The sequence below is a fragment of the Lithobates pipiens genome, unplaced genomic scaffold, assembly GCF_037356315.1.
Source record: "Lithobates pipiens isolate NorthernLeopardFrog02 unplaced genomic scaffold, aLitPip1_a1.2 Scaffold_22, whole genome shotgun sequence".
Taxonomy (NCBI): Eukaryota; Metazoa; Chordata; class Amphibia; order Anura; family Ranidae; genus Lithobates; species Lithobates pipiens.
Window position 1 is genome coordinate 326,327,423 of NW_027507784.1, and position 15,059 is coordinate 326,342,481.

The window sequence follows — 15,059 nt, forward strand, 5'->3', positions numbered from 1 at the left end:
GCCTGATTCACACCTAAGCATTTTTAGTACTTTTTGCATTTTGCAGATTTGCACTACAGAACGGGTTCCATAGGAATCCATGTTAAATGGACTGTAGTGAAAATCTGAAAAAAGTAAAAACCACTAACAATGCATAGGTGTGAATCAGGCCTTAAGTTGTTTTTTTTTTTAATTTCTCGCACACATAGTAAAATCTGCATTTTTGCCTATTAAATTACCCAAAACCCCCAGAACATAATATATTTTCTGAAAGCAGAGGCCCCGTAGAATACAAATATAGTAGTTACAATTTTTTTACCGCTTCAGCCCCAGAAGATTTTACCCCCTTCCTCACCAGAGCACTTTTTGCGATATGGCACTGCGTCGCTTTAACTGACAATTGTGCGGTCGTGCGAAAATGCACCCAAACAAAATTGACGTCCTTTTTTTCCCCCATAAATAGTGTTTGATCACCTCTGTGGTTTTTATTTTTTGCACTATAAACAAAAAACCCATCAATTTTGAAAAAAACTCAATATATTTTAATTTTTCTATTATAAATATCCTCCAAAAATATATATAAAAAAAACGATTTTTTTCCTCAGTTTAGGCCGATATGTATTCTTCTACATATTTTTGGTAAAAAAAAAATTGCAATAAGCATATATTGGTTTGCGCAAAAGTTATAGCTTCTACAAAATAGGGGATAGTTTTATGGCATTTTTAGTATTTATTTTTATTTTTTTACTAGTAATGGCAGCAATCTGCGATTTTTAATCGGGACTGGGACATTATGTCAGACACTTTTGACACATATTTGGGACCATTGGCATTTATACATTTATATTATACTAAAGTGCCTTTTATTGCACACAAACACAATTTCACCTCCAGTTTTTGTACACAATAAAGATGAGGAGTAGAGTAAATAGATACCAAATGTGTTAAGCCTCAAAAGCTGTGTGTGCCCATTAACCTTTTCACTACCAGAGCCGGATTTGTGTTTTTTTTTGCACACATGCTTAATAAAGCATTTTAGCCCTGAAGATTACATAAAACCCCAAAACATGATATATTTTCTGAAAGCAGAGGCCCTAGAGAATAAAATAGTGGTAGGTCCAAATTTTTGTGTCACACAACATTATTGCAAAGGTCTGGGAAACTCAAGATTTCAGAAAAAAAATACACTACAGTTAATTTTAGGGCACACAAATGTAATAAATTACCTAATGTTTTTGAAAAAATATAAAAGACGAGGTTTCACTGAGTAGTTACCCAACGTGTTGAACCTTAAATTTGCATGCACCCAATATTTTCCATAGGCATCAGTTTAGTGTTACGAAGAAGGTCTGGTGCTAGAATTATTACTCCTACTCCGGTGCACGCAGCGGTATGTAATAGGTGTATCACAAACAATATTTTCATGCATAGGCGCTCCCGATGTGTGCATTAACATTCCTACATGCATAGGGGTGTAGGGCCTCAGAAAAAAAATAATTTTGGGGTAGGGCGATGGGGGGTTGTTATGTGCTTGGGTGCAACTTACATTTTTTACTATTAAACTTTTTTTTCTCTTATAGGGTACAAAAAGTTACCTGTAGCAGTACCGGGGTTGCGTGGAAGCAATCGGCCGGCTGCGCTTCCATCTGTCATGCAGGAGTAGAGATGGCCTTGCGGTTTGCCCGGCGGTTGGTTCACGGCGAACTTTGCTCGTTCGCGATTCGCCAAACCGGCGGACTTCTGCCGCTGTTCGCGGCGGACATATTTATTTACATTGTGAAGAACTTTGACCCATGACACATCCATCATGGGGTACAGGACAGCCAATTGAGACATTTCAGCACATGGACATACCTCCTACATTATAAATAGACCTGATCTGGCGGCCATTTTACATTCTGTCTTTTGTCAGTGTAGGGAAAGGACACTGTGTGGAGCAGGGACAGTCAGTCTAATCACTAGCTATTACTATTAGGTCCACAAAAGTCCTTTTTGTAATACACTTATAATATACTTTCTTTCAAATATAGAAAGCATATTATAGTGCACTGCATGCATTGTGGTCCGATTCTTCAGTTGTCGCTTCTCAGTGTAGGGAGGGACAGTTTGGTGTTTGGAGCAGGGACAGTCTGCAATTGTCAATAACCATGAATCAGACTGAGTGTCAGGAACAGTGTTATTGCGTGGATCGCCTGCTGGTGTCACTGTTTCTTTCGCCATCAAAGGTTGCAGTTCTGGTGGTCACCAGCAGGTGTCTCCCAGCAAATGGACATTCTAGTGATCTAGCTGCACCTGATGTGGTATTGCTTGGAAGTATATAAGCCCGCCCTTCACTGAGGCTCATTGCTTCAGAATTCCTTCCTGCAAGCCTTGTCCCTGCCTGATCTGATCCGTTGCCAGAAACCTGTTCCTGATTTGCTTCCTGCCCTGTCCTGGACTCTGTTTCCTGTACTTGGTTCCTGAGACTTGTCCCCTGATTCCTGCCTTGGCTCCCCTTGCTTCTGCTTCCTCCACCTGGCCTCCTGTTCCCCTTGTCTCTCATCCCTGCCTTGTTATATATGTGTTCCCTTTCCATGTGTATATATAGTTAGTTAGGTAGTTAGGTTAGGGTTTTGGGGTTGCTGTGTATTATTTGCATTCATGCTTGTTCATGGTTTGCTGTGTTTGGTTTGCACGTGTGTCTTTATCCTTAATAAATATATATATTTTCACTTACCTTTTGAGCCTGATTCTTTAGTGTAGCCCATTGATCTGTTTACTCTGTGCTGGATGCCTCTGTTAGGCATCCCTCCCATGACACTGAGACAGATGTACAATTAAATCACATTTGTTTATTAATAAAAATAAAAGGGTAAATAGAAAAAGCATAGTCAAGCATAGCCAGAGTCCAGTAACCAGATTGGGTAGTCAGCCAGGCCAGAAGTCAGGGATCCAAGTAGAGCAACAGCAAGCAGGATAAGGAGCCAGAAGGGATGTCAGCAAGCCAGTCTTTAAACAAACCACAGGAGATGGTTTCTAGTGATGTGACCAAGGCGAAGGCAGAGGTGAAGTGAGCTGGAAGGTTTTAAGTAGGCAGGTCAGACGAGCATCATCAGGAACAGCTGGTAGCTGTGGAGAGAGAAGAGAGCTGGCAATTAGCTGACAGCTGAGCGGCCAGCCCAGAGAAGAAAGGGCTAAGCCAGCCCTGACAGCAATTCACTAGCTACTAGGTCCACAAAGGTCCTTTTAAGGACTGGTTATAGGTGTACAGTATATAGGGTTGTAATACACTTATACTTTCTTTCAAATATAGAAAGAATATTATAGTGCACTGCATGCAGTGCTGACCGATTCTCCAGCTGTCGTTTCTCAGTGTAGGGAGGGACAGTTTGGTGTTTGGAGCAGGGAGAGTCCGCAATTCACTAGCTACTAGGTCCACAAAGGTCCCTTTAAAGAGGAAGTAAACCCCACCAAAAAAATGCTATTTTTAAAATATTTCTATGTTTATTAACATATCCAAGCAAAAGATATATTAATAACTCCAAAACGAGCGCTGGAAGTACCTTTTTTTGTAGTTTTATTTTTTTGTATCTTCCGGGTATCGTCCGCGCCATTCTTTGTGCTGTTTTAAGAAGCCGATGCGGACGTCACTTCCGCCCTTAGTTCGTATCCCTGCCGAAATCTCGCGCATGCGCTGTAGCATCGTAACCAAGCCTCGTTCTAAATTGCTGTTACTACAGCAACAGAGCATTGTTCAGTCACAAGGGGGAATATCAGGAAGACCAGAATAATTACAGCATCGCGAGACTTCTCCTCTTTGCCATTCAGAGGAGAATCTCACGCACAGTAAATTCTATGCAAGCAGGAAAGAAACAAATGGCATTATATAAATGCCGCCGTTGAAAGTGCATACTGCGCAATCGCGCATGACGTCATGAACATTAAAAAGATGATTTATATCATAACTACACAAGTAAGTGCACTTTCACAGGCAGCGATCAGCTGCCTGTGTTATGTAGTATCTGATAAGCTTAACTTGTATCTGAGGGTTTACAACCACTTTAAGGACTGGTATAGGTGCACAGTATATAGGGTTGTAATACACGTATGATAAACTTTCTTTCAAATATAGAAAGCATATTATAGTGCACTGCATGCAGTGTTATCCGATTCTGCAGTTGTCGTTTCTCAGTTTAGGGAGGGACAGTTTGATGTTTGGAGCAGGGACAGTCTGCAATTGTCAGTAACCAGGAATCAGACTGAGACAGAAGTACAATTAAATCACATTTGTTTATTAATAAAAATCTCAAGAAGAAGAGCTTTTTAATAAATTACTTTGTCAAAAACCTGTGTACTGTTTTTATTTTTGACACTTTTTTTGGGTGAATGGGTAGGGGTATGATGTACTCCATACTTATTCACATAGAGTGGGGGCTGCGATCTGGGGGCTCCCTTGTTAAAGGGGGCTTCCAGATTCTGATAAGCCCCCCCGCTCGCAGACACTGACAACCAATGGCCAGGGTTGTCGGGAAGAGGCCCTTGTCCCCATCAACACAGGGACAAGGTGGTTTGGGGTGGGGGCACAGGCCTCTCCTGCCTCAAAGCACCCATCCCCCCATGTTGATGACATGTGGCCTGGTATGGTCCAGGAGGAGGGGGCCGCTCGCTCGCCCCCCCCCTTTCCTGGCCTGTCGGGCTGCATGGTCGGATAAGGATCTAGTATGGATTTTGGGGGGACCTTTTTTTGGCGTGGGGGTTCCCCTTAAAATCCTCAGCGCACAAGTTGCACTGCAAGTCAGATCATCATGATCCGACTTCTGGTGCAACATCTATTCAAGTTAACCGGTTCCCGACCAGCGCACGATGATGTACGTCGACTGAATGGCACGGGCAGGCATATTGGCATACAGGTACGTCCAATCTTCAATGCCGCGCTGGTCGGGACCCCCGTGAGTCCGGTCGTGGGACCCGCGGACTCGATCGCCGCGGGCATACCCGCGATCGTCTCACAGGACGGCTGAATGGAGGAAATGCCGTGTAAACAGCATTTCTCCATTCTGCCTAGTAACTAGTGACGCTGATCTCTGCTCCATGTGATTGGAGCAGAGATCAGTGTTCACTAAATGAAAGCCCAACCCCCCCACAGTTAGTAACACACCCCTAGGAACACTTAACCCCTACACTGCCACCCACTGGTTAACCCCTTCACTGCCAGTGTCATTTACACAGGAATCACTGCATTTATATAGCAGTGATTACTGTATAAATGACAATGGTCCCAAAAATGTGTCAAAAATGTCCCCACAATGTCGCAGTCACAATAAAAATCGCTGATCGCTGCCATTACTAGTAAAAAAATAAATAATAAAAAATTATTAATAAAAATGCTATAAAACTATCCCTATTTTGTAAACGCTATAACTTTTGCGCAAACCAATCAATAATTGCTTATTGCGATTTTTTTTTACCAAAAATATGTAGAAGAATACGTATCGGCCTAAACTGAGGGAAAAAAATGTTTTTTTTATATATTTTTGGGGGATATTTATTATAACAAAAAGTAAAAAATAATGCGTTTTTTTCAAAATTGTCGCTTTATTTTTGTTTATAGCGCAAAAAATAAAAACCGCAGGGGTGATCAAGTACCACCAAAAGAAAGCTCTATTTGTGGGAAAAAAAGGACGTCAATTTTGTTTGGGAGCCACGTCGCACGACCGCGCAATTGTCAGTTAAAGCGACGCAGTGCCGAATCGCAAACAGTGGTCTGGTCTTTGACCAGCAAAATGGTCCGGTCTGTAAGTGGTTAATGGGCTCTCATAGGGAACCATTGATTTTCACCTGTAAAAAAGAAACCCTTAACACAGTGTAACAGCGGTAAGCTGCGTATAGCTGCATTTAGCAGCTTTTAGCGGGGTCAGATGTTTTTTCAGCTTGTTTTTACTGCTCCTGGAAGCACAGGCTGTCATTTTTTTCTACTGCCGCTAAACACTTATGCCTTCAAACGCCTTTGACAGTTTGTGTGCATGGACACATAGACTAACATGGAGGTGTTTAGAAGCAGTTAAAAAAAATCAGACGCCCCTAACAGCAGCTGTAAAAACTTCCTGTGTGCATGAGCCCTTATAATTTTTACACAACTGGTGGGAATACTGAAGTAGACCTTACAAAATGAAATGGTTCTGGGAATTAAAATGTAACAGCAAGCCAACCTACTGAAATAAGAATGAATATATTGGTAAGCAGTGACTTCTATCTTTGCTATGATTGCCAAAGTACAATTGCGCTCATAAGTTTACATACCCTGGCAGAATTTGATTTCTTGGCCATTTTTCAGAGAATATGAATGATAACACAAAAACTTTTCTTTCACTCATGGTTAGTGTTTGGCTGAAGCCATTTATTATCAATCAACGGTGTTTACTCTTTTTAAATCATAATCACATCAGAAACTACCCAAATGACCCTGATCAAAAGTTTACATACCCTGGAGATTTTGGCCTGATAACATACACACAAGTTAATACAAAGCGGTTTGAATGGCTATTAAAGCTAACCATCCTGTGTGTGTGTGTATAAAAGGTCAATGAGTTTCTGGACTCCTGACAGAGCCTTGCATCTTTCATCCAGTGCTGCACTGATATTTCTGGATTCTGAATCATTGGGAAAGCAAAAGAATTGTCAAAGGATCTGTGGGATAAGGTAGCTTAATGCCGCGTCAGAATAAACTCTGACCTTCTTTCCGACGGAGTTCTGGCCGAACGGACTTGCCCACACACTATCACACCAAAGTCCATTTGTTTCTAACGCAATGACGTACGAAGGGACTAGAAAAGGAATTTAAGTAGCCAGTAGCCAATAGCTGCCCTTGCGTGATGTCGTATTTGGTCCGTCAGACCAGCATACAAACGAGCGGTTTTCTCTATAGAAATTGATTCCCTCGGAAAGATTTAAAGCATGTTCAATTTCTAGGTCCGTAGGAATTTTTGAAGAAAAAAGTCAGCTGCAGCCCACATATGATCGGAATATCCGATGGAATGATTCCATCTGATCTTTTCTGCCAGAAAGCCAAGTCGTGTGTACGTGGCATAACTGTATAAAACAGGAAAGGGATATAAAAAGATATCCAAGGAATTGACAATGCCAATCAGCAGTGTTCAAACTCTAATCAAGAAGTGGAAAATTAGGGGTTATGTTGAAACCAAACCACGGTCAGGTAGACAAACTAAAATTTCAGCCACAACTGTCAGAAATCGTTTGGGATGCAAAGAAAAGCCCACAAATAAATTCAGGTGAAAAATAGGACTCTCTGAAAACATGTAATGTGGCTGTTCCAAGTAGCATGAGTGGCCAGAAGAAAGCCATTACTACGCAAATGCCACAAAGTATCCCACTTACAATATGCCAAACCTTCTGGCACAAAGTCATTTGGAGTGATGAGACCAAAATTGAGCTTTTTGACCACAGCCATAAAAACTACATTTGCAGAGGAGTCAACAAGGCCTATGATGAAAGGTCCACCATTCCTACTGTGAAACACGGAGGTGGATCCCTGATGTTTTGGGGATGTGTGAGTTACAAAAGCACAGGAAATTTGGTCAAAATTCATGGCAAGATGAATGCAGTATGTTATCAAAAAATACTGGAGGAACATTTGCATTCATCAGCCAGGAAGCTTCGCATGGGACGTACTTAGACATTCCAACATGACAATGATCCAAACACAAGGCCAAGTCGACCTGTCATTGGCTACAGCAGAATAAAGTGAAGGTTCTAGAGTCGCCATCTCAGTCTCCTGACCTCAATATCATTGAGCCACTCTGGGGAGATCTCAAAGGTTCCATTCATGCAAGACAGCCCAAGAATTTACAGTTTTTTTGGCCTGATGAAAGAGCGCGGTCGTCTCTCCACCTCGACCCGAACGCTCAGGAAACGCGTCGCCCGCCGTGACGTCACAATTCCGCGACCCGCGTGTCACAGTCAACCAAGCCTCGCTTTGGATAAACATCCTCTGCGTCCACCGAGCCGGCTTTTTCGAAACAACAAACCAGTGGTAACGCCAGGAGAGGACAATAGGACACTTGCGGACCGGGTTTCAAATCAGATGACACCTCTTATCCTACATGCCATTTTATTCTTTGGAAAATGTGAGTGCAAAATCTCTCTGTTTTAGACTTGTGAATAAATTGCTTTTAAAAAAATCTACACCCAGAGGCGCCCCCTTCTCCTTCTTTTTCTCTGTAACAGTCTAGGAGCCTGGTTTCAGCTCCCTGCGGTGGCAGCCCTGCATGTTAAATTCCCACCCAAGGAATGAAAGACACTTTCCTGGGACTTGATAACAAAAAGATCTCATATGTATTATCGTCTTATATAACTCTATACAGACAGCCTTTTTGAGTATATTATTATGTGATTTTTGCGCCTCTACTTGTTGTGTACAAGAATTTACAGGAACTTTTTGCCAAGAGGAATGGGCAGCTTTACCATCTGAGAAGATAAAGAGCCTCATCCACAAATACCACAAAAGACTTCAAGCTGTCATTGATGTTAAAGGAGGCAATACACGGTATTAAGAACTGGGGTATGTAAACTTTTCATCAGGGTCATTTGGGTAGTTTCTCTTGCGATTATGATTTAAAAAGAGTAAACACAGTTGATTGATAATAAATGGCTTCAGTCAAACACTAATCATGGGTGAAAGAAATGTTTTTTGTGTTATAATTCATATTCTCTGAAAAATGGCCAAAAAACATAAATTCTGCCAGGGTATGTAAACTTATGAACACAACTGTATTTTCAGCCTGGTCTTCTGCTTAGTATTGCGGTTCCATCTCACCAACCGCCAGTGCATTTAGGTTTGACTAAACTCATACACCCCCTAATTTAAATACGACCCTTTCCACTTTAGGATATATTCAGAGTGCATGCAGCCGATGACCTAATCGGCGCATGTGCTCTGAAGGTCCGGCTTACAGTGCCGGTGTCCTATCACATTGTGTCCCCCATCGGATAGTGTATGCGCATGCACAGTACACAGGACAGACAGATTCCGAAAATAGCCAAAGATAAACGGCGCCTGCGCCATGAGTCCAGGTTCTAGCCTCACCATCCATGTGGACATAGAGTTGGAATAAAAAGTGCAGAGCGCAGCGAGGACGTACCCTAAGCGTGGCGAGCGGCCCTTTAATATTTGCAGCCCTATGTCCACTTGGATGGTGGGGCTAGCACCTCCACTCAGGGCGCAGGCACCGTGAATCTTCTGAGATTTTCCGAATCTCTTACTGCTCCGTACTGCGCAAGCGGTGCGCTTGCGCAGTACGGGGCGGACACTATCCGATGGACGGATGCTATATGCCAGAACACCGGAAATGGTGGCTCCTGCGCGCATGTGCGGGTGTGATGTCATCATGCCCCCGACCACTCATGTAGCCAGAGGCCACAAACCCAGAATGGAGACTGGGGGAATATGTCAGCGGTGACAGCGCGGTGCTGGAGGGCTTTGTTCTAAGGCAAATTTCTCATAATCTGCTAGTATGCTATGTATACTAGCACATTATGACATTGCCTTGCAGGAATTTTTTTTTTTCAATTACCAGCAGTTTACAACCGTTTTAAGGCTTAAACCAAAACCACAGACTGATGGTGAGTAAACCGTTATGCTGATAAATTGAAAGGCCTATTGCTCTAGAAATAATTAGAAATTGTGAAAGGAATAATCTGATGGTTTACACTACAGATGGGGTTTCATCAAATGTAAATGTTATAGGCTAATTTCATCCAAAACGAACATTTGAATTTTGGGAGGTCTGAATCACCAGTTGACTGATCTAGATGTCTAAGTGGCGGTTCATCCTGCTAGAACTCCAAAATCAGACCTCTACTGGGGTCATTTTAAAGCCAAGCTGGAGTGTCCCTGTCCTCTAGCTATATTCTCTAACGAAAGGCAACCTCTTTTGTAACATTACTGTGAGTAGAATTGGAAACCTAGCCACTGGAATTTAAAGCAGATATTGCCACATACCTGGCCTGGGGGCTCCCCTCCTCCTCTTCTCTCTTTTATTGACAGAGCCCGGGCTGGGAGGACGTTATATATCGTTACTTTCTCCCAAGGTGCCACGGCTGGCCAGTCACCAACCGCTTTATGGGGGCGCCAGTCCCTGCCCCCCCCAGGCCAAGTATGGGGGGGCTTTTTTGTGCAGGAGCCGCTGATTTGCCACCCCCCTGAAAAGTGCCACTCTAGGCCTGGGCCTTGTCGGCCTAGGCCAAGATACAGTGCTGCCAACCACTACATCAATACCATGTCTTTTAGCAATGTAGGGGTCCACATGTGGAACTACAGTGCTTAGCAGGGGACAAGGCATCTGACTCTCTTAGAAGGGTTTTGAATGTTAAGAGCAAAGATAGGAGAGAAAGATGCCAGAGTATTAAACTGGTCATAAAATAATAGAATTCCATACGGAAGCTTTCATTTTTGGGAATGTTCATTTCATTTTTTAATAGTGAAAACATTTGAAGAAGCAGGATGCCAATTTTTTCACAAAAAAATTAAATTCTAATTGTGAATGTGGTTTTCAATGCGGAAAAACACGTTTAACCATCTGTTGCCCAAGGACGTCCCTGTACATACTTGAGTTGCAGTGGTTGTACTGGGAAGACAGCTACAGGCATCTCTTTTTTTTTGTTCTTTTGTAAAGTTAATCCTAGCGGCTAATTAGCCGCTGAATCACTTTTACAAGCGGCGAGAGGAGTTCACCCCCCCTCCTTCTGCCTTCTGCCCCCTTCCCTGGTTCTTCCTTCCCACTATGGTTCAAATTGCTGACCGGAAGCGACTAGTATTTTGTCACTTCCAGTTTCAATTGGATCTGATCTGATCTGTGTCTGATTGGCTGCTTTGGAAGCCAGCGGAGAGATCTGGGGTCTAATAGACCCCAGATCTCTCCATAAAGAGAATTTGTTATGACCTATGCTCTCATAAAGGATATTGTTCATCCCTTGTGACAGCAATAAAGTTGATTTTTTTTTTTAAAGAGACAGTGTAAAATAAAAACTTTTAAATAAAACCAACAGTAAAATAAAAAAATATATAAAGTGCCCCCCCCCTCCCCATGCTCGCGCATAAAGAAGAAAGCATATGTAGGTCATTCACTCTTATGCTAACCATGTCCACACCACACACGTGAGGTGTCGCAGCGTACATTATAGCGAGAGCAATGATTCTAGCCTTAGACCTCTTGTGAGACTCTAAACTGGTAACCTGTAATAGTTTTTAAATTATTGCCTATGGAGATTTTTAGGTACCATATTTTGGCACCGTTCCACAGGCGTACACAATTTTAAAGCGAGACGTGTTTGACATCTATTTACTGGGCATAGCATAATCTTTTATACTTTACCAAACAATTACTTATTTTATTTTTTTTTCACAATAAAACTCATTAGATTTTATTTTTTCCAAAAAAATTGGTTTGAAAAACTGCTGCACAAATATATTACATATAGGAGAGAAGTGTCAGAATAGGCTTGGGTGTCGAATGGTTAACACTGTATGTCTGGTATTCTATTCAAATAGCAGTTCTATGTGAAATTTTAAGGACGTTCAAATGAAATCAGTTGAGCCATTGATGGCAAGAAAGAATGTTCAAAGAATATTCTGATGAGAGTCTTTGTTGGAACATTTGTACGAAATTCTAGTAGCGTATGGCCAGCGTGCATGTTATTATGGATTTCAGTTTATAATTCTGAGAGAGGAATTGTTCTGTACAGAAAATGTGGCATACAGGGGCTCATTGAAGTTGGTGGTGAAGGTGTGTAAGTGTCTAATGGAGTCACTTAGCTGATAGAAGGACAGATGACCAGAATCATAATCCAAATAGACCCCAACAATCCTCACTGGGGAAAGTGAAGTTAGATCTTTCTGTATATTTCTATGTGCTACTGAAAGTTTATCTTCTAAATATAGAGACCAAAACTTGTTGCTACAGCAAACGCCAGATGCAGTTTCTTCTTCTTTCCTCTCTATACTTTGACCAACCACCCCTACCAGCCAATCCTTCCTTCCACTCACGTTCACCTCCCAGTAATGTTTCCCTGATGTGAAACTGCAAGTACTTAGCACCTGAAGCGTCTCTTCAAACCTTTCCGGACAATCTGGTCTGTTTTGAGAGACATCAGTATGAGTGACCGACTTGAGATCCTGAGAGATAATAAGAAAATTATTAGCTGTATTAATGTCAAGAAAGATATCGGACTTTTCCATCACTGGGAATGTCCTCTGTAGCCCGGGTTCCATCACACTTTCAGTTAAGTGAAGAAGTCCTCTGTGTAACAACAATGAGATAATCCCTTCATCCAACCTCCCAACTTCTTTTATATCACTGGTGACATCACCTCTGGTCTGTATGGTGTGATCAATCCCTGGGTCTTTTCTAAGGACAATTATTGGGTCTTGGATGTCACACAGGTCCTTTAATTTGGTGATCCTTCTGGACAGTCCATCCTTCTGTGTCTCCATTTGCAGAATTAGACTAGCCACTGACTGCGAGATCTGCTCCACCTGTCTGGAGATCTCAGTAAGGACTCCAGACTTTACGTCATCAAACTTTCTTCCAATGACTCTAAACAATTCATGGAATTTCTCAGTGACCGCAACTGCTTTTCTTTTTTCCCCTGCCATGTGAATTTGTAGATTCTGGATTCTCCCCTTAGTTTCTTCTCTCTTGGAGTTCAGTTTCTCAGCTGTATTCCTCAGAATCGTTTTTTTCTTCTCAGAAGCCTTCAATGGAAGCTCAACTTGGTGTCCCATGTGGTCTCCAGCCACCCAGCAGGACATACAGATACAGGAACCATCCACCGTACAATAATATTCCAAGATTTTTTTATGTACAGAACATTTTCTGTCTGCAGACAAAGCAGTGGGTTCAGATAAAATGTGATCAACCGACTTGGATTTGACATGGGCCAGGAGATGTACTTCACACACCGAGGTCTCGCATGGCACACATGTTTTAAACGCTGGTACAGAAGACTTGGTGCAGTAAGTACAGAAGATCTGTTGCTTTTCTTGCTTGAGTTGGATAGATTGGAAAATCTCAACAATGTTACACAGCTTTCTGTTCTTCTCCAACACAGGGCGCTCTGCATACTCCTTTCTGCACTCCGGACAAGAATAAACGCCAACCTCTTCCTGATTTCCCAGAGCACTTGCAATACAGAGCTGGCAGAAGATGTGCCCACATTTCAGCGATACAGGCTCCGTATAGAAGTTCAGACAGATGGAACACTTCAGTTCCTCTCTGAGGTCAGAAAACTCCATTCCGGAAAAGAAATTCAACTTCAGAAGATGCTCGGTACAGAGGAAAAACAGTGAACAGCTGATAAGTCTCACAGAGGGAGCTGAAAAGGAAAGTATTTATAGGAATGCTTGACAGGAAATGAGCTTAACTGTTTGCCTTCAGACACATACTTAATTTCCCACTTTTGGGAAATGAAAGAATCAATCCCAAATATGGACCTGAACCAAAACGGCATGATTGACTTATTTTTAAATTCTTCTTACAACACAGATGGCCTATATTAGTCTGAACATAGACAGACAGATCTTGATAATGTTCTTCCTTCTCGAAATAATCATTGTTTACTAACCCATAATACATGGGATGCTACAATATGTGTAGTATTAATACATTATAATGGCCATTTTCTATTTCCCTATTTAAAAAAAAGTAAAGGTTAATATATATAGTCAAATGCAAATGTTTGGGCAGCCCCTGCTCAGAAAAGTTTCTTTCTATTTTATGTCAGGTTTATCCGGTTTTATGCCTACTCCCAACATCTATGAGCTTCTTTAAACAGTCGAGTTAGGTTCCAAAGGATCCTGAGGAATTGTTTATACTTACAGTTTTACATTTTTCTTAAGCTGCAAAGGCAGTGAATAGGGGTGTACATATGCCACAACCAACATGGCCGATTTCAGTTTTGCCCACTCAGGCTGCCCCCCCCCCCCATGATCATTGTGCCTTACCCTCCTATCTCCATCCTTGCACTCAGGGCCAGGCAGGGCAAGGGGGAGGCAGTCTGGTGCAGTGAAGTGAGAGAGAACAGAGCCGGTGGGGGGGGGGGTGCAGGCTGTGCTCTCCCCCTTCTGCCAGTGGAACACTCCTCCGTACAGCTGATGACACAGGATCACTATTAGATGAGACTGTGAATGGTTTGATTACCTGCCCCCCTGCCCACTTTTCCTGCTTCTGGGAGATGAGCAGTCCTTGGAGTCAGCAAAGGGCAGGTAATTAAACTGTGTACAGTCCGATCCTGTATCATCTGCTATATAGTGGAGTGTTCCACTGACAAGAGGGGAGGGAGCACAGCCCGCACCTCCTCCAGCTCTGTCGAGATTTTCCACCTGTAGGCTTGGGGGGGGGGGGTCAGGGGGTTGAACTTACCTAACAGTAGAGCTGCACAATTAATCGTCAAGAATCGTTATCGCAATCTTGACTAAAGTGTTTCAAAATTCTATCTATGCAAAGAATTATATCTGCAGTTCTTAAGCCACAGCCCTCAAAAGAAAAGAAGAGAAAAACTGGGGGGTCTGAAGCAAAACATTCTTTATCAGTTGAACTTAAGTATAAACATTGTAACAATTTGTCAATAGAATAGACTGTGTGTAAGTGAAAAAAAGTTTAACCACTTAAACACTAAACCTTTTTCTGGCATTTGTTGGTTTCAAGTTAAAATATTTTTTTTTTGCTAGAAAATTACTTAGAACCCCCAAACATTATATATAGATTTTTTAGAAGACACCGTAGAGAATAAAATAGTGGTTGTTGCAATATTTTACATCACACTGTATTTGCGCAGTGGTCTTTCAAATGCAATTTGTTTAAAAAAAATGACTTTAATAAATAAAAAATAAATAAAAACTTGTATAATGTGAAAGATTTTACGTCGTGAGAATTATCTTTTTATTTTAAGCAAAAAAATTGCGATTCTCATTTTGGCCAGAATCGTGCAGCTCTACCTACCAGTAGCTGAATTGTACTTGGAACAAAATGGGGAAGGGCCAGGGGCAACAATCATTTGTGCTTGTGTGTCCACTAATTCTTTGACCT

At 42.0% G+C, this 15,059-nt stretch overlaps 2 protein-coding genes across 2 annotated transcripts in view; both read right to left on the minus strand.

The window, feature by feature from the left end:
* Window positions 1-2,827: 2,827 nt before the first annotated feature.
* The window catches only part of LOC143925008 (E3 ubiquitin-protein ligase TRIM39-like), a 130,622-nt gene continuing 118,390 nt past the window's right edge, over window positions 2,828-15,059 (minus strand). The window contains exon 3 of the mRNA XM_077449572.1: window positions 2,828-3,087. The gene's annotated coding sequence lies outside the window, so the exon portion shown is untranslated. The remainder of the gene's footprint in view (window positions 3,088-15,059) is intronic.
* LOC143925002 (E3 ubiquitin-protein ligase TRIM11-like) lies at window positions 10,149-13,407 on the minus strand. Its single transcript, XM_077449567.1, has one exon. It carries the CDS (start codon window positions 13,265-13,267, stop codon window positions 11,681-11,683), a length of 1,587 nt encoding a protein of 528 aa, XP_077305693.1. The 5' UTR covers window positions 13,268-13,407; the 3' UTR covers window positions 10,149-11,680.

Excerpts from the sequence above, each read along its gene's own strand:
- LOC143925002 (XM_077449567.1), bottom strand. The coding sequence starts at position 13,267 with ATGGAGTTTTCTGACCTCAGAGAGGAACTGAAGTGTTCCATCTGTCTG.